Source organism: Caretta caretta, chromosome 21, assembly GCF_965140235.1.
Source record: "Caretta caretta isolate rCarCar2 chromosome 21, rCarCar1.hap1, whole genome shotgun sequence".
NCBI lineage: Eukaryota > Metazoa > Chordata > Testudines > Cheloniidae > Caretta > Caretta caretta.
The window spans coordinates 10,676,881-10,698,215 of NC_134226.1; the positions used below are offsets into that span (position 1 = coordinate 10,676,881).

Consider the following 21,335-nt stretch of genomic DNA (forward strand, 5'->3'; position numbering starts at 1 on the left):
GGGTCCCGGAGCCTGGGTTCCAGCCCAAGCCTGACCATCTACACGTCGATTTTATAGCCCTGCAGCCCAAGCCAGGGTCAGCTGACCTGGGCCAGCCACAGCCATGCCGTGGACATATTCTGAGTGCAAAGAACCTGCTCCTGTTACAGCCTTGTGTGGGGGCATTTACCCTTCTCAGCCTGCCTCAGAGGGGGCCCCTATGGAGAAAGCCCATCTTGGGCCTCGCTGCAATTATCTCCAACAGCTTTGGCTCGGCCCGGAAAGCAGCAGCAAGCGTAATTCACAAACAATTTAATTCTGATGAAATACCACTGCAGCAGCAACCACATCTGGGACGGCATATGCCCTGGAGCCAAACAAATAATGCCTCGACTCAATGCTAAGCCCCACTTGTCACTCGCATGCACTCCTCCTTTCCCGGAATGCAACCCGCCCTTAACGGGTCACCCAGGGATTGCCTTCGGGCCTCGAGAAAACATGGTGCTGCAGCCACATTTCCGAGATCAATAAAGATTCCTTAGGTACCGTGCATACAAAACAAGAGGCCAGCTTGCTTAGCGAGCGTATCCAAGCTAAGCTACCACACATGTCCATCAGCCATGGGGGGACAGGGGTACTGGCTGTCAGAGAAGGGGAGAATTCAGCAAGGGTTTGAAATTAGTTCAGGTGGGGAGCTCTGTTCCGCATCCCCCCCTTGCTGGCTATGATCAAGGCGGATACCTGGAGGAAGAGAAGCCTCCATGAGACAGCAGAGCATGGAAGGAACAGCTGACATCCTGCTCATGTTCTCTTGGGGGCCCCAATCCAGCAAAGTGCATGCTTAAGCTTAAGCGTTCAGATTCCACTGCAAATAAAACACTTGTTTTTAATTAGGGCACCACAAAAGACTCTCCCCGGAACAAAAGGAGGAAGTTGCCTCCTTAAGATCTCGCTTTTAGCTGTACAATAATTAGGCTTTGTTTATTGGTTTTACGGTTCCATTTAGACGCTTTTCTTTTCTCTCTCTATTTTCCTCCCTCACGTTTCCTTTTCCCGTTTTATTTTCAGTCAATTTCTTCTTACACAAAATTCTTGCAGCTGCATAAACAACCCCTTTACCACCACAAGCTGCTCACGCATCCTGACTGATTGAGCTGACTTTAGCACCAGCCCACAAGGCTCCTTTACCAGCAACTCTCTCTGCAGGATGCTCTCCAGCACAAGGGACATTTGTCCGATCTTTGCATGGTCTGACCGTTAAAAATCCCCCAGCTCCAAGATCATGGGGGAGGGGAGGGTGATTAGAATCACACAAAAATTCAAAGGGGAGACCTCCCGCAAAATTCAGCGTCATTTCACCACCCGGAAATGTTAGTTTTCTGCTCAGGCCTCAGTCACGCAATCTGATCCTCATGGGAGGACCCTGGTTTTGTCCCATTGACTCTAGATACAGGGGGCTTGCCTGCCCCCTATATTCTCTCCCCCACTGTAAACCCCTACATTTTAAGTGTAAGCTGCTATGAAACTTCAAACTACAAGGCACATCAAGTCCCCATGCCTGGGGCTCACTTTTTATTGTCAGCTAACAAGATGCCAAATAAACTCTGATACCAGACACTAACCACCCAAGCCTTTCCCAGCTGGGAGGGGAGAGGACACTCTATCATAGCCCTTGCTGGCTATTATGGAGAGATCCCCTGACCCCATACCCCTGGTGTATCAATTCTGCACAGAATTTGAAGAGAGAAGCACAGGTTGTAGGAAGAATGAGTTTGGAGAAGATACCGGGGAAGTCAGTCTGTGTGCACATGGCTAGAATGCTGTTACAACTGCAGCATCTCTAAACAGTTCTCTTAAAGAGACAGTTTCATTTTACAAACATGGAGTCCTCCCATGTTATTTTCCACCATGCAGTACATGAAACACCCAGAGTTTCTCTGAGCCTTGGGCCTCTCCTGGCTGCTGCCCCTGCCTAAGAAGCAGGAAGCCTTACATTTGGCTTCACGTAGGTCACATGCCTATTCCTCCTCATATGCTGGGACTACAGCCCTGTTTTAGACAGCCATAACAGGCACACTGGGACACATGCATGCACTGCAAGGCCCAATGCTACAGATTCAACACCCCATTCCCCTCCTACCCCTCCCCCCACACACACACACAGCATGCATGGTGTAGGAGTTTGGGGCAGGCAGAAGGAGAAGACGTCACAAAACTGGAATCTGGGTCTCTCCATGGACTGGAGCCCATGACTTTGCAAGGGATCAGATTTATTTGATGCAACCCTGCTCCCAGAAGAAGAGTGGCTACTAACAATGGTCCTTGTCTAGGTCAGATCACAGCCCAATGCCAATAGAAGCTGGTCACCACAGAGGGGCCAGGCACGTGCAACACTGTTTGTACTGGAAAGTGCCCAGTTCTCTCCAGCGCACGGAAGATCAGAAAAGAAACCACACAAGCCTCCTCAGCCGTGAACCAGGGCAATGTGGGATAGCAGCAGGAAAACCATTTACATGAGCTGTGCTACTGCACTCAGGACCACTTTCTATTCTGTTGCTAAAAAGGACAGAGGTGGATACTGAGACGGAGTGTGAGTTGATACTGAGCCCTAAGAATACCCCAGTGCATTTAGCACGGTTGTTAACCAATTGGGGAGATTGTGTACACGGACAGGGAGAAAGGGCTCTTCCACAGTCGTGCTAGAGGAAACAAAGGCTACTTAAGCACCCAATTTAAACCCGATGAAAAGATAGGAGAGATTTTCCCACATGATGCATAATCAACCTGTGGGACTCATTGCCACAAGATAATGGGGGGGGGGGAAGGGGGGCAAAAACCTACCAGCATACAAAGACTGGATGTTTACATGGATCATGAGAATATCCAGAGTTCTAACAGTGACAGATGAAAAACAACCAAGAGCTTGGGGAGCAATCGAAACCTACCAGTTAGACCTCTAGCAGGTTAACAGCGAAACAGGCTCCAACTATTGGGGGTCAGGAAGAAACTTCCCCTGCGAGCTCTTGCTCCTTTCCCTGAGGCAGCTTTTTGCTGGCTACCGTTGGAGACGGGATACTAGACTAGGTGGTCTGCTCCAATGTGGTAATTCCTGTGTTCCTCTAGCATAGGAAAAGCAATAGATTAATTCCTGCAAGGTGTGTCAAAGCCATATCTTAGGCCTTGTCTACATGAGGGGAAAAAAAAGGGATGTAAATTTAAACTTATATAGTTATACCAGTATAATCCCCCATTTGGACACTCTTATTCCAGTATAAAAGTGCCTGTCTTTGGTGTAGCAGATGCGGCTTGGAAAAGGGGTTATGCTAAACAGAAAAAATCCATTGAGACCAGAATAAGTGTTCACAGGGGTATCACTACATCAGTAGAACCATTAAATCTTTCCTGTGTAGCCAAGGCACACCGAGACCTAGGTTCAATTCCCTGCTCTGCCACAGACCCCCACCCCATGTGACCCTGGGCAAGTCACTTAGCGCCTCTGTGCCTCAGTTCCCCATTTGTACAATGGGGTAATAGCCCTGCCCTGCCCAGGGCAGTTGTGAGGATAAATACATAAAAGATTGTGAGGGGCTCAGATTACACTATGGTGGCAGAGGCCGGATAAGCACCTAAGACAGACTGAACCCTAGACAGGGTTGCGCAGCCTCCTTCCTGCCACTTTTACATGGCTCTTTGCATAAAAATAAAAATGGACTGAGGTTAAGAGAATAAAAATTAAAGAACATTTCTCCTCTCTCCTCCAACTGTCTCTCAATCTTGCCTCCTCTCTCCCTCCCTCTCCATTCCTCTCTGAAGCGAATGCATTCAATCTTTTTTGTCTCAGCAAATGGCTTTTAAGTTTTCTCCCATTCTCTCCAATTTATATTATTTTAATTATTGAATAGCCCTCTCGCTCATCGTCTGGAACATTAACATGTTTTTAAAAGGGACCCAGGAAAAATCAAACTCCATCAGTGATCTGTTTTGCTGTCTCAGCTAACAGCCTCCAGCTCTCCCAGGAGAGCACAAAACTCATTGCAGCTTGCAGGGCAAAGGGACGAAGAGGAGAGGGACAAAAAAAAAACCCCCAAAAAAAATCTTGGAGAGAAGACAGTGAATTCCAAGATATTGGGAAAGGAAATAGATGCCGTGAACCAGAGCTGGGAACCTGCACTCTGGGCGAAGAGTTTGCTCTTGGTCCATGTTTTCTGCTTGTAGATATTCCACTGCAGCTGCTTCTGCATTTGTATTATATTTACATTTATCTATGCGTGTCCCTGTATCTCTGCCGGTTGCTGCTAAGGGGGCTCTTGTTCAAACACACTTTCTAGCCCAGGGACATTATCGTGTATAAATAAGTGCTCAGCAAGAAAGAAAGTAATTAAAGAGTCCTTGGAATTCTACTGGGATTACATGGAGGTGGGGACAAAAATCAGAACAGAACTTTCTGCATTAGAGACAGCCCCGTTCACCCAGAAGGATCAGAGTTTCAAGACTCTTCATTGTTCTTTGTATTACAGTGGCATCTAGGATTCCAGAGCACCATGACTGTCCACCCCACCTTTGTAAGAGACAGACCCTGCCTGAAATGCTTTACAATCTAAATGGCACAAGACAAATAATACTAATAAGGCTTAGTTTTTATCTAACACTTTTCATCCATAGATCTCAAAGTGCTTTATAAAGGAGGCTAGTATCCTTACCCCATTTTACATATGGGGACACTGAGGCACAGGGAAATGACATGATTTTCCCAAAGTCACACAGAAGGCCAGGGGTAGAGCTAGCAATAGAACTGAGGTCTCCTGGGTCCCAGTCCAGTGTTTTATCCGCTAGGCCTCCTCCTGATTTTACACATGGGGAAAGTGAGGCACAGAAAAGCCACATGGCTACTCAGTGTCACACAAAGGCTTCACAGGGGAACCAGGCATAGAACCCAGAGGTTCCTACGGTAATGCCACATCCTATACACCAACCAAGAGGCCAGCCACACAAGTGGCTAGACCAAATGGCTAACCAATACTACTCCTGGGAGAATTCTGTGCCACTGCACAGGCGCAGAATTCATGTCAGGCACAGAGTTTCCCCACCCACCGCAGAAAATACACTGAGCCAAGAAGTGCTGCAGTTCTGCCTTTCACCCCCAGAGGCCAGAACAGCCCACAGCCAGCTGCATTCATCACAGCACCTTGCCCATGGAGCCAGGTTACGACAGACAGAGTGGGGCACCTGGGGATCACAGACCCAAGAGCTAGTGGGGTGACAGGATTGAGCCAGGGGCTGAATGGGAGGTGGGCTGCAGGGCCACATGGGGACAAGGCCAGATGTGCCTGACTCAATGGGAGAGGCTTGCGGTCAGCCAACATCTGCATGGGGGAGGCTCCCCAACTCCCTTATGATCCAACTCCCCCACAAAAAAAAATCTTGTTCCATACTCTCCCACCCTCACCCAACAACCCTCCAGGTTCACTCCCAGGCTCCATACCTCTCCCTCAGCTCCTCCGTTATCCTGACTCCCCCAAGCCTTTGAACTGCTTCTGAGGGGTGCAGAAATACATTTCTATATTGTAGTTTAAATGAATTACTCAAAGTTCTGTATTAATATGCCTGGTAAGGAATCTATTTATCAAAAAACATTTCCTGGTTTGTTTGTTTTTTTTTTCTTTTTTTTTTGGTCTGCATTGTTACAGACATTTGCTGACAGGTATTTTGAGAGAAATGACAAAATTATTGGAAACTGGCATGATTATATTGTGTTATTTTGACAAATAAAACATGCAGAATTTTAAAATATTGTGCACAGAATTGTTTATTTTTTTGGCGCAGAATTCCCCCAGGAGTAAAATACTAAGCCTGGCAATAAGATAACACACACGAGGTGAGAGAGAAGGTAGTCAGATCAGCTACTAATAATCCTCTAAGAGGTTGAACTAGGAAGGATACTTAGAGACCTAAAGTAAATAATTTTCAACAGGGGATATTGATCCATAGGAACTGATTAGCTAATCCATACCTGGCCCTTCAGAGGGACAAAGCTAGACCGAAGTAGAACCAAAATACCATTCTTGACCTTACTCATCCAACTCCCAGAAGGCATGCTGCACCTGCGGATGGACTTCAGAGCCACAAGCTTTTAGCTCATAACAGCAACAGAGAGGTGCCAAGAAGCATCAGTCCACCATGTGGCTATTCACGCTTTGCATACATTTCTCACAACACTCTCACATGCTACAAATCCCAGGAGCAACAGGACACCGTGCATCCCCTGGAGTACAGATGCGGTCTTCACAATGGTGTCCTTACCATGACTCTGTAACAGATAGCTGCCTTCATCTCCCAGTGATAAACAGTTTAAGCTATGGCAATCATTCTGCTCCTCAGGAATTAAGGGGAAATATGATCTCAAGCTTTGGGTATATAATCCATAGCCCATTATCCAATCATCTGCAATAACTGGTGTCATGATGATATACATTAAAATGCCTCAGTGTGCTATCTGTTTGCAGGCAGATGAGTTGAGAGCATTCTTTGATAGATGATAACTGCGTGTAGGGAGTCTCAAACATATCTGACTGCTCCCATCACAACCATGAAAGATGGGAAGGGCTTATCAGCCCACAGAACGGGAGAGCAAACAGAGCCTTGGCAGAATTGTTTCCCACCGCTTGTAGTCCCCATAGTTAGCTAGATAGAAAGGATCACCTTGGGGTTAGGGCTCTGCATTCAAACTTGTGAGATCTGGGTTCAAATCCCACCTCTGCCACAGACTGCCCAGGTGACTTTGGTCAAGTCACTTCATCTCGCTGGGCCTCAGTTCCCCATCTGTAAAATGGGGATGATAATCCTTCCTTTCTCTCAACCTTGGCTCAACTTGTCTGTTCAGACGGTGAGCTGTTTGGGGGACAATGTCTATACACAGGGCCTCTACAGGTAGGTCTATATTGCAATCTGAGGTGCAATAGTGCCTCAGGTAGACATACCCCAGCTAGCAGGGCTAAAAATAGCCATGTAGACAAAGCAGGAAGGGCTTCAGTGTGGGCTAGCAAAGCGGGTATGCATGCAGAATCCCTGCAAGGCTTGTACAGCCCACGCCACTGTGGCTGCACCACTATTCTTAGCCAGGCTAGCATTAGCCGTTGTCTGTTGACCCATGGTGCAATTACACCCCCAACTGCAGTACATACCAATAATGACACAGGCTGTAAAGTCAAACACTCCCACGGTAGAAATGCCCGTGTTTAGGCTGCCCTTGCAACCTTCAATCTGTGCCCTTCTGCACATGCATTACAATACAGTCTATACAGCCGGTCTGTGTAGCCATGGGCTCTCTCTCCCCCACACCCATCTTTTACAGCCCATCTTTATTTACCCAGCAAGCTCTGCTGGGCTGGTCCTGTCCTTTACTTAGGCCTGGTCTACACTGGGGGAGGGGAGGATCGATCTAAGTTACACAACTTCAGCTACGTGACTAACATAGCTGCAGTCGACGTACTTAGATCTATTTAGCGCAGCGTCCTTACTGTGGTAGGTCAACTGCTGACGCTCCCCCATTAATTCCACCTGCGCTTCTCCCTCTGGTGGAGTACTGGAGAGCACTCGGCGGTCGATTTATCGCATCTTCACTAGACGTGATAAATCGACCCCTACTGGACCAGAGGTAGGTGTAGACATGCCCAACTATGCAGCAACTATCACAGTGGGACACAATCCCATAATGCCATCATAGGAACAGTAGAACGCATCTCGCCACTTGGAAGAGTTTCCGACGTGCTTGTTCTCTCCTAGGAGGGGTTATAGACTTTACCAAGTCCCTCCATCTGCTGAGCAGCCACCATAAGCACTCAGTGGAACAGGATTTTGTTAAAAACCCTGCCAATGACCTCCATGGAATCCATGCATGACTAAGAGCTGCATGATGAATAGCTCCAACTGGCCATTGGAACACTGACAACACTGCAAAAAGGACCCCTGCAAGTGACTCCTAGGTTGATTTCTGTTGTGCAATTTGTTCATATTAGTAAACCAGTCTCCAGATGAGATCTGAGCTGCTGAAAAGGTTACCTGGGTTGGAATTTAGCCACTGGTGCCAACAGACCTGCTTTTATGAAAAGCATCCTGGCTTTGTTGGCTTTTGTTGTTTTATTTTAGAAGAACTCATGTGGTCAGGACCTCAATTTTATGTCTCATCCCTAAGAAGGCATCTCTGGCAGCACGGAGCACTAGCTCATTATTGACCTGAGAGGAAAAGCATAGCCTGCTAAATCAAGCCCCCTTCTTGCGGCACCCTGGGTTTCCCTTGGAGGTCTCCCGTCCACACGCACACCAGGCTCCAGCCTGCTAGTTCAGGAGAGCTGCCAAGTTCATCGCCCCAGGCAGTAGGAATGCAACCAAGCAGCAGCATGGCAAGGAAAGTAGAATATGAGTGAGGGGAGGAATTTGCAGGTTGTCCTCTGACAGCATAGAGGTATCGCCAGACAGCGGGGTTTCCACACGAGGTACCGACTTTTCTCACTTCACTGTACAGTGCAACGAAACTCCCCCACCCCACCCCCAGGAAATTCACAGCTGTTACTAGGCTGCACCCTGTGGTCACTTTGGGGAGTGAGGGTGATCAGAGATCTACCGCACTTTTACAAGCACACACCCCTGCAGTTTGAGCTAAAGGAGAATCTCCATTAGCAACACCGGGCTTCACCATGCTCACAGCACCCCTGGGAGGTGCGGAAGTGCTGTCATCCCCCATTTATAAATCATTAGGAATTTGGCCATAACTCTTTCAAAACTTGCCATGGAACCTTTAACAACCTGAGAGGTCAGGACCTCAGTTTCAGACCTGCTCTGGGAGCTGGCACTGCATGGAATCCTGCTAGAATATGGGGAACTGATCAGTGCCATCCGCTGAACCCCCAACTCCATTTCCTATGGTGCGCCCAGGCTTTCCCTTGGGTCCCTCATCCCCCACCTGTTCAGCTTGGGAGATCACCCCCCAGGGCAACAGAGCAGTATTTGTATTTTGAAACTGGCCTTTCAAATCCATTTCATCAGTTTCCTTCTCTCTCACACCCACTGACAGCGTGTCCTCCCAGACACCCAGCTCTGATTAGGCTCCCAAAGTATCTCAAGACCGGTTGTCTCAATAATGAAGCCGCACCAGGCACCAGGGAGTGCTCACTCAGAGGGACACCAAACACGCTTAGCACATTCCACCTGTAACTCCACAGGGCCTTGCTCAGCCAATTGTCCACATGCCGCAGAGAAAGGAGACGCTGCAAGCCTGTTAAGCAGGCAGGAGGGGTGGGATTCAGATACTCATTCTGGGTGGAGAGGGAGGGACTACAGTACCAGATCAGCATGGGACCACAAGATAAAATATTTTACCCTGATATAGCACCTTCTATCAGGGAGCGGGAACCCTGCTCTGCAAACAGTGAGTTAATTTTGCTGCCTGGAGGTTATTAGCAACCTGGTGTGTGTGGGCACTGCCCTCTAGTGGAGGAAATCAGAACTGATCACTTGTGTGTCACAGGCCCAGTACCACCACCTGTGATTCGCCTAAAAGAAAAGGAGTACTTGTGGCACCCGCCTGTAGCTCAAGCACTAGGAGCTTTGGAACAGAGAGGCTCGGAGCCCTATCCCACACCAAAGGTGCTGGTACTAGGGGTGCAGCAGCACCCCCTGGCTTGACGTGGTTTCCATCGTATCCAGGGTTTACAGTTTGCTTCCATGGTTCTCAGCACCCACACTATACAAACTATTCCAGTACCACTGCCCCAGATGGTAGAAGAGGCAAATGTCTAACTTATATGGCCCGCAGCTAATCAGCATCTCAGAATCTTTACTGTATTGATCCTCACCTGCGATGCCCAGCAGTGCTATTAACCCCATGGTACAGATGGGGAACCGAGGCAGAGAGACACTAAGTGATTTGCCAAAGTCATGTAGGAAGTCTGGGAGAGCTGGGCATTGAACCCTTGTCTCCCAAGGCCCAGGCTAGCGCCCCAACCAGTAGGCCAGCCTTTGAGTGTCATTATTGCCTATTTTACCGACCCAGGAATTTGCGATTCAGAAGTGACAGGACTTGCCCAAGCTCACACAGTGAATCAGTGGCGGAGCTGGAAATAGAACCCAGGAGCCCTCATGTCTCCATCACAAGGTCATCCCTTCTGCCTCTAAAACAGCCAGCGAAACGTGAACCTGGTAAGCCACCCCCGCAAGGCGAAGGAACTCACCCCATGCATGGGCACGGATCTCCCTCCTCCTGCAGGTGAGGAATGCCTTTCACACGGCCAAGCTCCCGTTCCCTTCACCCACCTGCCCACACCAGCAGCGTGCATATTTCTCTCAACTGCAAAGAGCCCTATAATAATCCCTCCCCATGCCCTCTGCAGAGCATCCAATTGCATTAAAATCAGGGACACATGCAGGAGAGAACAAAGGGGTGGGTGCGGGAGCCCTTTAACTAAAGGTATCATCATGGGGGTGGGGGGAGGGGGAGAGAAGGGCAGAACCAGAATCCCCTGGAGAGATGGGGGATTCTCTGGACACCCGCAGAGAGTTCGCACTCCCCACCCGCCCACCTTCTTTGCTTCCCCTGCCTGGGAGGGAGCAGTTAGTGCCGTTCATTATTGTTAAAACGCCTGCAATACTTTGCTCTGAACGGTCGCTGGTGGGTTAGTTTAGCCACTACCATCAGTCACCCCATGTGCTCCTTTCCCCGGCTGCAAAGGGGGTGGAGGGAAGGCGGGAGGGGTTCCCGGCAGGGCAGGGGATGGGACATTACCTTAAACAAGCGCAGAATGTTGGCCACCATGATGGAGACGGAGCTGCCCGAGGCACCGATCACCCCCACCACGCGCTCCGGCTTGGTGATGATGGGGGGCCCACCATTAATGCACCGCACCTCAGTGCTGTCCTTCTCGATCAAGGCCTGGACAAAGGTCAGCGACTGCTCCAAGGCGTGGGTGTCCCGGGAGCAGGTGTCCAGGATGCGAGCACCCAGGGTGATGTTCGGGAGCAGGTCAGGGTCGTTGTTGATGCGATCCAGGGCAAAGAGCATGGCCTCCAGCCGGTGAATGCCCTTCTCTTTCTTCAACTCACCGCAGGCTTTGCCCTCGGTGCCCCGGCCATGCACAGGGAAGAGGCCTCCCAGGGTGATATCCCCGTCGAGGCGGATGGAGTTCATGTGTGGATGCCCCTGGCCCTTTGGTTTAGCCGAGCCGGCTGGGTTCCACCAGCAACTGCAAACACTCAGGAGTAGGCAGAAGGAGAGCTGCTCCATGCAAACAGATCCCTGGCTCTTCCCAGGCATCGCCAACAACACGCCGAAACCCTGCCCCGATACGCAGCCTAGAGAGCCATGCGGCACCGAGCCCCCTTCGTCTCCCTGGCTCCACAGCCCGGCTCCACCTTTAAGTCTTACCAGGGAGGGAGCGTGGGAGGGAGCTTCTCAGAGAGCCAAGGAAGAGGCAGTGTCAAGGCCGGCTGCAGCCTTTCCGAGGGGACGCAGCATGGTTTCTGTCTCCCCTCTCGGTCACTTTCCCATCAGCAGCTCTGGTCTGCTCCAGCATCCATCTCGCAGCAGAAGGCCAATCACAGGAGGTTCCTAGGTTGGGCGGTTTTTACAAAGTCCTTTGCCCAGCCCTTTGGAGGATTCCAGCTGAGCAGCCAGAGGAAGGCTCTGGGCTTTGCATAACTTTCTGTTAAGAAGAGGGTGAAGAAACAAACCAACCAAAACCCTCTGTTCCTGTCTCCACAATCCTTGAAAGGGATAAAAAGAGAGAAAGAGAGAGAGAGAATTAAATCATGGCATAAAGAGGACATCAGCTATTCAGACCTTTCATCAGGGAGCTCAACAGAGAGAACCACAGGGTCATTTCTAACTCCCAGCCTGTGCTGCCCAGTGTCACCGCACTGGGTCTCTCCCTAAATTCTGAGCCAGGCTCAGCAGCCACAGAAGAGATGCTGACTGCTCTGGGAGGGGCTTGTCCACAGCCAAGGATCTCAAAGCATTAATTAAGCCTCACGCCTAACTCTGTTAGGAAAACATTATTCTCCTCCTTTTACACATGGAGAAACTGAGGCACAGAGAGGGGCGGCAACTAGACTAGTTACACAGTGCTAGCGGCAGATGGGTGCAAGCCACGTCTCCTCACACCCCAGCCTCAAGCTTTAACCTCTAGGAAATGCATCCTCACTGCTGTCAGGCCTGAGCGTGCATGCATTACGCCAATGTTAACTGGAGTTCGCTGGGCTGGGGAATTACAGGGCCAGGCCCCGTTTGCTAACAGCCACCATGTCAGCTACAGGAGCTAATCTGCTGAGCTGGGACAATGCATCCCTCCTTCCACCCATTGGGATGGCATTTGCCCTCAGTCTATTCTTTTGGGCACTCACCAGCTCTCCAGAGCCAGCTCTTTTCCTCTAGTCTGTTTTCTCCCCTGCTCAAAGCTACTCAGATCAAGAGGAAGCATTGTATGCTGGGAGTGGTAGTCCTTGCAGACTGGGCTTCTGTGGTCACAGACACCTCAGAGTAAATCTGATCCTCAGGCCCCACTTTGGGATGATGCTACTTATTGAAAGGCTCTAAAGAAGAGCAAGGAAGCAGAAGAAAAGGAACAGGATTGGTGTATGGTACAACCCTGACCTCAAAGAGAGAGAAACATCTGTCTGCGAAGAAAGCCCCTCCAGGAGAAGTTGTTAGTCACAGCTGAACACAAATCTTAGGGCACAACCTTCTGTTCCCTCCTTCCTAGAGCAACTCAACGCAAGTGTGCAAACAGCTTCCTCCACCGTGTCACCCATCTCCCCCAGCAGAGATCCAGGGTCCTGGGGACTGGAGGGGGGGCAGAGCTGCCTTCAGGAGAACAAATGGGGACATTCCTCAATCATGGAGCTGAGAGACTGATAAGAGCCAAGCAGAGTGCATCCAGGATCCCATCGGCACTCACACCCCTGACCTGCGGCTCGGTCTGCAGTTCCAATCCTGCAACATTTCCCCGCTCCACAGCGGATCTACTCAATCTCCTCCCTTCTAATCACAGCTGGATAAACAAGGGAGAGAAAAATCCTCTAAGTACTTTTTTTTTTTTTTTTAAATAAAGTCACCCAAAATTGCATGGCCTGAATTATTGGTATATATTCAGCCTGCCTTGCCGCATTCCTGGTGGTACAATCCTGAGCTCTCACACACACACTCTGCCAAAGAACCTCCGGGCTGACCGACCTCAATCAGAGCTGGGTGAATAGAGTGAAAGATTTCGATCGCCCTGATCCGTGGGGATTCACGCCCTCCCTTGTGTTTGCCAGTGCGCCAACACCGGGGCAAGCAAGGGTCTAGTCTCGAGAACTTCCGCAGAAAGCGAGAGCATCAGCAGAGACTTTTGCTCACTGGGAGGTGAAATTCAATCCTGGAGCCAGCCCTTGTGTAGAGGGGTGAATTCCACCCAGTGGAAATATTCTCGCTGCTATATTTTATTTAGATTTCTATTGTTACTAATCCCAAAAGAGGCAGCTATGTAATGCTCTACAGAAGGCTGTCTCCTGGGGGCGACTGCACCAGGCATAGGGCTGATTCACTGGTCTGTGGGAGGGTTTTATCCTGCTGCCTATCGCCATAGTATCCAAGCGACTTCCCCATATAAATCAATAGCAATAGCAAAGTCCCTAGCAGACTCCATGGAGTCTCTGGCTCTTCTCCATTTGCAGGGTAAAAAACTTGGCTTGGGGCAGGGTTTGAGGTTTAGAAAAAAAAATTTAATTAACGATTTTATTAAATGTTTTTCTTTTTGGCTGGTGCCATTTAAGAGAGGTCATTGCTGGGAGTGTCATTCTTATCTTTACAACCGTTGGACCAGATCCTAATCAGATCCCAAGCACAACCCATTCGAGGGGATAAGGGTTTGTAAAGCAGAGACAACACACATACAGGCGTGGACATGTCTTGCAAAGGGACGCAGCCTCTGAAATTTCTTCTAGCGATGGCTGCTGCACCTCTGTTCCAGAAAGCCCTCTTCCTCCATCCCAGAAAAATTCACCCCTTTATGCTCTAGATGCATTCCACCAACACATCTGGCACAAATCCGAAGAGGGGAGCCAAGGGGCACTCCGTATATCCATGATGAATGTACACAGTCAGGTCCTCAGCTGGTATGAATCCATGTAGCTCTGTTGATTTCAGTGGGGCAATGCTCCTGTACACCAGCCCTGAGACTCACACCTCAATCTGATCTGCCTAGTCTAGTTCTTCATTGCATCCCGCACCCTGGTACCTGATGCCAGCCTGAGTGTTTCAGAAAAGCTGGCTCTACGTAACTCATCATGGCCTCCCTTCTACACTGCCCAACCATACAAGAAGAGGGGGTCATACAGTGACACATGGATGGTGGGTAACATGCATAAATGCAATCTAGCTAGGCAGTCCATTTCCAGGATTCTGTCACACACAGGATTCATAAAAAATGATTACAGAGCAACTGTCTATCTGCCATAGCAACAGCTGGAGCTATTCAAGAGCTGAGGCTGGGGCAATCCAATCTCAGACTTCAGGGAACCAACTGGAACTGCAGGGATTTTGTAGGAGCATTGCCTATTCTAGCCTATAGCATTGCCTCTTCCCAGCATTGAAAAAATCATTCATCAGGCTTCCAAACCCCATGGGGTTTAAAATAGAATATGTCTGAGGTTTTTATTGGCCTTTTGAGCCTTTAGACTTCATGTTTTTGAGCTTTTCTCCACAACCCACAAGGGCTAGAAACGTTTTTTTTAAAGGTAAACTAAGATGGTCATGTAAGAATGATTCCAGGAGCTAAAGTTTCAAGGGCGGGAGGAAAAACCCCACCAAAAAATGGCCAATGTGCAACGCTGCTTCAAACATCCCCATGTATCTCCTGGTACAATTGGCCAGGTGCATTCTGAAGAGCATTCACCTACCTTGAAACCGTCAGGTATTGGGGATGTCTAGAGCAAAAAGGACTGGACTTAGCTACGAGCTAATTTCACCTCAGCCTTTAACTCCTTTGTGAGGCTTTGGAGGCTAAAGCTGCCAGGACCGATCTGCCTGCAACTGAGCAGAGCATCTGGACTGCAAGAAACTTCCAGCAAGAACTGGTTGTTCCCAAAAGGGCGTGAGCATTTGGGTCAGTTCTCTAGGGGTGGAGGCCTGGACTTTGGAGATGGAGTTGCTGCAAGCTTTGCTCAAGGGAGGACTGCAGAATTTGACTCCCATTATTATATCTGCTCACAGATCTATAGGCCTAGAGTCAGCCCCAAGAGGAGGGAGGAGATAGGAGAAAATGAAATATTACATTCCAGCACCAAAAAAAGTCTGCAAAAGAAACATCAAAGTGGAATCATTTTAGCATTAACAGTTGGTCCCCCTGAAGAGACATAATTAAAGAGCAGCTCAGTTCTGGAGAGCGGCCCAGTAAAAATAGCACTCTGGGGTTCCAGGTTTATGGTCTCAGCAACTCCAGATTAGATTTGTTCAGTCTACACCAGAAGGGGGGGGGGGGAATGGTTTTACTGGGTGCTGACGTTGGCCCTCCAGTGGGGAAGGGAGGGCTCATTTGCCTGCACAGCACTGCCCCTCATCCCTACCCCTCATGCGCTGCAGACCCCTAAGGCCCTGCATGGCTCAGAGGTCTGCACAGAGAGAGGAGGATAGAGACGATGAGTCGCGGGGAAGGGGTTGCAGGGGACACACCGTCCCCAGGCCTAGGGCTGTTTTATCTGTTCCATAGAGCCAACCCCAACCCCCAAGGGGAGCCATGTGGCTAAGGAGTTGCGATGGGGGTGCTTGTGGACCAAAGCCTAGTATGGAGGCACAGGGCCTCAAGATAGAGGGCACTGGCCTTCCACAGATCCCTTGAGATTTCCCAGGTTTGGCTTCATGGCCTTTTCCTCCAGGGGGAAGGGGTGTGTGAAAATGAGTCCTCCCCCTCCCCCGCCCAATACCCATATGGGAGAGCCTCAGAGTCCACTTCTCCCATGGACTCCTGCCCCCATTGGTCTTTACCTCGTGAGGGGATGCAGTCACCAGGCATTTTAAATAGAGGGGATGGGGAAGGGAAGCACAGCCGCCCCTCCCATGCTATAAACCAGGGGAGCCCCCCCCCATCCCTGGCTTGGGTACAGCAGGGCTTCCACACAGCTCCCCACCCACCAATGTGCCAGGTGTGGCCCGAGATTCCCCCACCACCCCATCTCCATCCACTGCCAGGGCTGGGCAGTGCCTGCTAGTCCGGACACTGCTAACACTTGCACTGAAGATGCATGAGCCAGGCCAGAACCCAGCTCCCTCTCCCCTGAGCCGTGCTGGCTCTGCAGGGCGAACAGGGAGCGGGAAAGTCCCCGTTTCCACATCTGCACCAGGCTGGTTATTGGTTACATGTGTCCGCAGCTACCGTCTCTCTCCCCCGATTCAGTGACTTAGCAGGAAACGAGCTAAGTCTTTTGCTCTTGATGCAAAGGTGTCAGGGAGGAACCCCATGGGCACGGCAGCATCCAAATCCCCATGTTTACTGACGATACACAACATATCAGGCCTCGCCCCACATACACACGGGAAGCCCCCAGAAGAGCAACGCATAGAAGGCAGCGAGCACCAGTAGAGGCTTCACAAGCTATTTAAAGGGATGCTCCTCAATTCCTGAACACTGCACTAACCAGTACGATGCAGGTTGTACAGTGAAGTAAACCATCCAGCTCACTCAAGCAAAGCTGGAGGGGTCCCTCTGCATTTACACCGAGGTGCTTGAGAATAAAGCAGAAACTGGCCCATTGGGCGCAGTGGAGCGGATCCTGCTCGGCTCATTGAGCTAAGCAGCAATGCCCAGGTACATTTGTATGGACCTGGCAGTTTCACACCTCACCACATACCTTTCTTCCTTTGCCTCCCAACCCCCATCTGGTCCCTGCTCAGGTCTTCAAGTGACTCTGACCTGGGCTGCGCTTAGCTGCTGTTAAGTGATGCCGAAGCAATACGGCATTCCCTCCCCACCCTGCTGCATGAGCATGCCAGGAACCGCTCCTTTCTCCATCAGTCGCGATCCAGGCTCCAGCTCCTCTCCTTCTCCCGGATGGGGTCTTCCTTGACACTTGGCTGAGGGTGGCATCCATGTGTGGGAGATCGCAGGGGATGAGGAGAAGGGATCCCCCATTTTCTCCACCATTTCCCAAATCAGTCTCCCTCCCAGAGGGACCTCGTTGCACCCCACCCTCCTTCCAGCTGCCGTGGACTCACATGGCTCATTTGGTAATATGATGTGCTCCCTTGCACGGCACCCCATGCTCCTGTCCGACCAATTGCTCACCAACAGCTGTAAGACAAAATGGCCCCCTCATCCTGACCCTCCCTGCCCGATTCCCACACTGCCTCACAGCAGAAAGGCCAGCTCTGCCCGTGCCCGGCGTGACCTCAGTAGGGCTGGACCCTGGTCCTGCTAGGGCTCTTCAGTTCCTCCCAGAGCACTGGCTAAAGGAGGCCTCTTGAAAGCCATACAAAGCATTCCCATCCCTGTCTCCACAGCACACCTGGACCCTGCTGACCCAGGCCTCACTTCCCCAAGGAGCTGAGCAACTACTGGTGCTGCTGAGCACCCCCCAACTACCATTGAAATCAATGGGGGCTGCAGACACTAAGTGCCCTTTAGGATTGAACCCCCAGCGATCATTAAATTCCCCATAAGGGCTCCCATGAGACCACCTGCTCAGCCCAGCAAAAGCGGCAAGAGGACAGCTGGTCTTGTGGCCTGGCATGCAAAAAGACCTGGGTTCAGTTCCTGTCTCTGCCACAGATTCTCTGTGACCTGGGGCAAGTCACTTCATCTCTCTGGGCCTCAGCTCTCTCTCTTTAAAGTGGGACTAACAACACTGTTTTCCTCCCACTCTCTGTCTGCTCTATTTAGCCTTTGGGGCAGGGACGGTCTTTCACTCTGTGTACATGCAGCCTCCAGCACAAAGAGGCCTCTAGAAGCTATTGGAATACAAACAACGGAGATAGTGCTACCCTACCACAGTCAGCTTCGCCCGCAACTCCAGGGGAATCATCTTTCTGGGTCATGCAAACCCCACTTCCTCTGTCTCCATCCAGCCAAGTCAACGTTTCTCCAATTCATTTCCATGCTAACTGCATGTAGAGGGAAATTTATATCTGTGCTCTCAAATTTCCCCTGTAAAGTGACAAATGGGCATGAGATGTGGAGTGTGAAATTATCTAGGATGCTGGTCTCTCTCAGCGTCTTTTTCATGAAAGCACAATTCACCGAGACTCCCTGAACACACATACATCCCTTACCATAGCTTAGATTTCCCACGGGCGAGACTCATTCCTTCATGCCTGAACCACGCACATCAAAATATTGCACCAACCTCCGATTACTCGCTGCCTCTCCAAGTCCCATGGCCGTTCATGTCTCACCCGCACTGGTCTAAGGGGAGCCCAGATCTCCGTGCTTTCTGCTCCATTGCCGTTTTCTGTGAGAAGATGTAGGCGCTGCCCTGCTCATAGCACTCGTACACAGAGAGCTGTTCGCATCCCTGGGTAAGCAAGCTGACCCACAATACTCCAGCAGCAGTCACTAGTACTTATGCTTTCACAACATCATCTTGCAGTGTGACAGGACAGTGGTCCACATGGGCTGACGGTGCAGGGAGAGGCCGCTAGTTACCACATGGAGCTGCCACTGCAGGTCTCCAAGCTCCTCACTGGAGGAGCAAGAAATAAAGTGAGGCTACCCAAGTGGTCCATATTTGGGAACACCATTCCACGGGGAGGGGAGGAACCAGGAGCTGCCCTGCAGGGCCTGTGTGGAGCAGGGATAGCTCAGTGGTTGGAGCACCGGCCTGCTAAACCCAGGGTTGTGAGTTCAATCCTTGAGGGGGCCATTTAGGGATTGGGGGCAAAAATTGGGGATTGGCCCTGCTTTGAGCAGGGGGTGGGACTAGATGACCTCCTGAGGTCCCTTCCAACCCTGATATTCTGTGATTTTGGGGGTAAGAATTCAGCTGCAGAGACCACAGGTGGGTGGGGCCTCTATTTTGGTAGGCGGGGGGGCGTGGGACTGTGGGGACCATTGGAATAACAGGCTGTGGCTACTGGGCTACATAATGTTTGAAGAAAGGAATAATTTAATTGCTCAGAAGCATTCATAGCTTGGAATGTTAAGACCACCACACAAGCCACTAAGGGGACTGAAGCTGCCAGAGGGAGAGGAGGGTCCCAGGGAGCAAAGGGAGATGATAGGGCGTCTAGGTAGAACTTGCAGTGGGAAGGAGGAGCAGGGGACCAGATAGCAGAGAAACAGGAAAAACAGGGGAGCGGGAGAAAGGTGTCCAAAAGACTGGCTTGCGGTGAAGAATTAGCCCAGCCTTGGAAAACAAGTTTGAGAACCTCCTGCCAGAGCACCTTTCATCCCAAAGCACTTTACAAGCCTATTATCGGTCTACACACCCCAGCATAGCAAGGCAGCCACCTCTCGGGCATACCAAGGAACTTAGGACAGGAAGCAATGAACAATGTTTTATTACATTGAAACAACAAGGATTCATTTTAGGGAGGCAGAATGGGAAGTTACCAGAATCAGATCAAAGCACTAGCCCCAAAGGCCCGCACTCTTAAGGGCCACAGGCTCTTTAATGGCCACAAATGATCAGGAGATCCACCTTACGTCTCCTGCGAAAAAGGAGCCCTGTGGTACAGAGCAGTGCCCTTCTCCACCATGCTGGGGCATTGACTCAGAGGGAAGAGCACCCACACAAAGATACAATGCACCTAACGGTTAGCGTTTAAACCGATTCCATTGCTAGAACCTAGGGAAGATGCATCCCTTCTGCCAAAGCCTTCTCTGGCATTCACATTCCACTGTTCCTCGCCCTGCCAGCTGGGCTGTGATGCCTTGCAAGAGTTCTCCAGCAGTTTACACATGCAAATGGTATCCCCCATGAGAGATCTCCCCTGAGCCAGTCCCTCTTTCCCCATTACCTGCATTGAAAGCTGGGCAGCAACAGAAGCCCCGGCTCAGTGCCATCTCCCCACCCCCCCAGGTATTGGCATACAGGGGGAGGGAAGGCTGTGGCGTAATTGCATGTTCTGACTTTCCCCATTGGTTCTCAAAGCCCCTGGGGTTCTCAAAGCCTGACACACAAATGGATCACTAGGGGCTCGCGGCTGAGTCAGGCTCAACGGTAGCACCTGGGTTTCACCTGGGGTGATCTGGGGGCTCTCAAAAGGATCCCTGGCTGCAAGAAACTCCTCCCATTATAAAGCTATTGCCTGCTTTCTTTTTAAGCACCTTCCATCCTCAACCAGAGGCTGCCCTCTTCCCCACCCCCCACCCCCCTCGGTTCATTTATGTCCTTGTTTAAGTCCAGCTCAAAGTGCACTGAATGTGAGCCCCATCTAGAGAAGGCAACAGGGTCTAGGACTTCACGCAGGGGACTGGGAGACAGAACTCACCCCCACTTGGACACTGACTCAACATGTGACCTTGGGCAAGTTGCTTCACCTCTGTGCCTCAGTTTCCCCACTTGTGTGGTGGAGATAATGCTTGACCTAGCTGAGGTTTGTCCTGGGTAGCCACTGCAAGGGCCCCAAAGCGGTGGGCCAAAGAGCACGTCATATACTTAGCATATTATAACGGGAGGAGGAGGTCGGTCTTGTGGCTAACACAAAACAGTCTGGGAGCCAGGAGCGCTACATTCTGTTTTGATTCTGCCTGACTTACTGTCTAGCCTAGGACAAGTCACATGATCTCTTCAGTTGTGAGTCTCAAAACCCACTAGGGGGTTTATTGCCCTCCTTATCTCATTGATATTCAGGCATCCATGGACCTCAAACATCAATCAATTTGTCTGCACAGCCCTTCTGGCCTAGTGGCTGGAGCACTGGACAGGGACTCAGGAGCCTGAGTCCTAGTCCTCGCTTGGCTACTAGGCGACTTTGGGCAAGTCATTTTGCCTCTGTGCTTTGAGAAGTTCCACCTTTGTGCCTCAGTTTCCTCATCTGGAATATGGGGTCAATGATTCTCACCCACCTTTACAAAGCCTCTGAGATACGGGGATGAGAGATGCTGGCTATTCTAAGGATGGTGCATTATTAATGCAAACCACAGAAAAACAGAGAGGCGGAGCAGGCAAATGCATTCCCTGAGCGGGAAGCTCTTGACAATTTAGCACAAGGAAACAGTTTCATTTAATCTTGTTTTAAACACAGAACTTGGTATCTGAGCTAGATGTGTCGGGCCAGATCCCCAGCGGATGTAAATGGGCACTGCTCTGCTGAAGTCACCAAAGCGCCTCCCATTTACACCACCTGAGGATCCGGCTGATCTGTGGCTTTCCCGGATGGGAGGGGCACTGCCTGA

The 21,335-nt window shown here is 50.5% G+C and overlaps 1 protein-coding gene across 9 annotated transcripts in view; it reads right to left on the reverse strand.

The window, feature by feature from the left end:
* Window positions 1-21,335, reverse strand: part of GRM4 (glutamate metabotropic receptor 4) — a 253,189-nt gene that overhangs the window by 172,304 nt on the left and 59,550 nt on the right. For 8 of the 9 annotated variants that reach the window (XM_048826567.2, XM_048826569.2, XM_048826570.2 and 5 more), the window contains exon 2: window positions 10,757-11,733. The exons of the other annotated variant lie outside the window; for it this stretch is intronic. In XM_048826567.2, coding sequence (XP_048682524.2) covers window positions 10,757-11,284 — 528 coding nt within the window. In that variant the 5' untranslated portion in view covers window positions 11,285-11,733. The remainder of the gene's footprint in view (window positions 1-10,756; window positions 11,734-21,335) is intronic. 9 annotated transcript variants of the gene reach the window in all.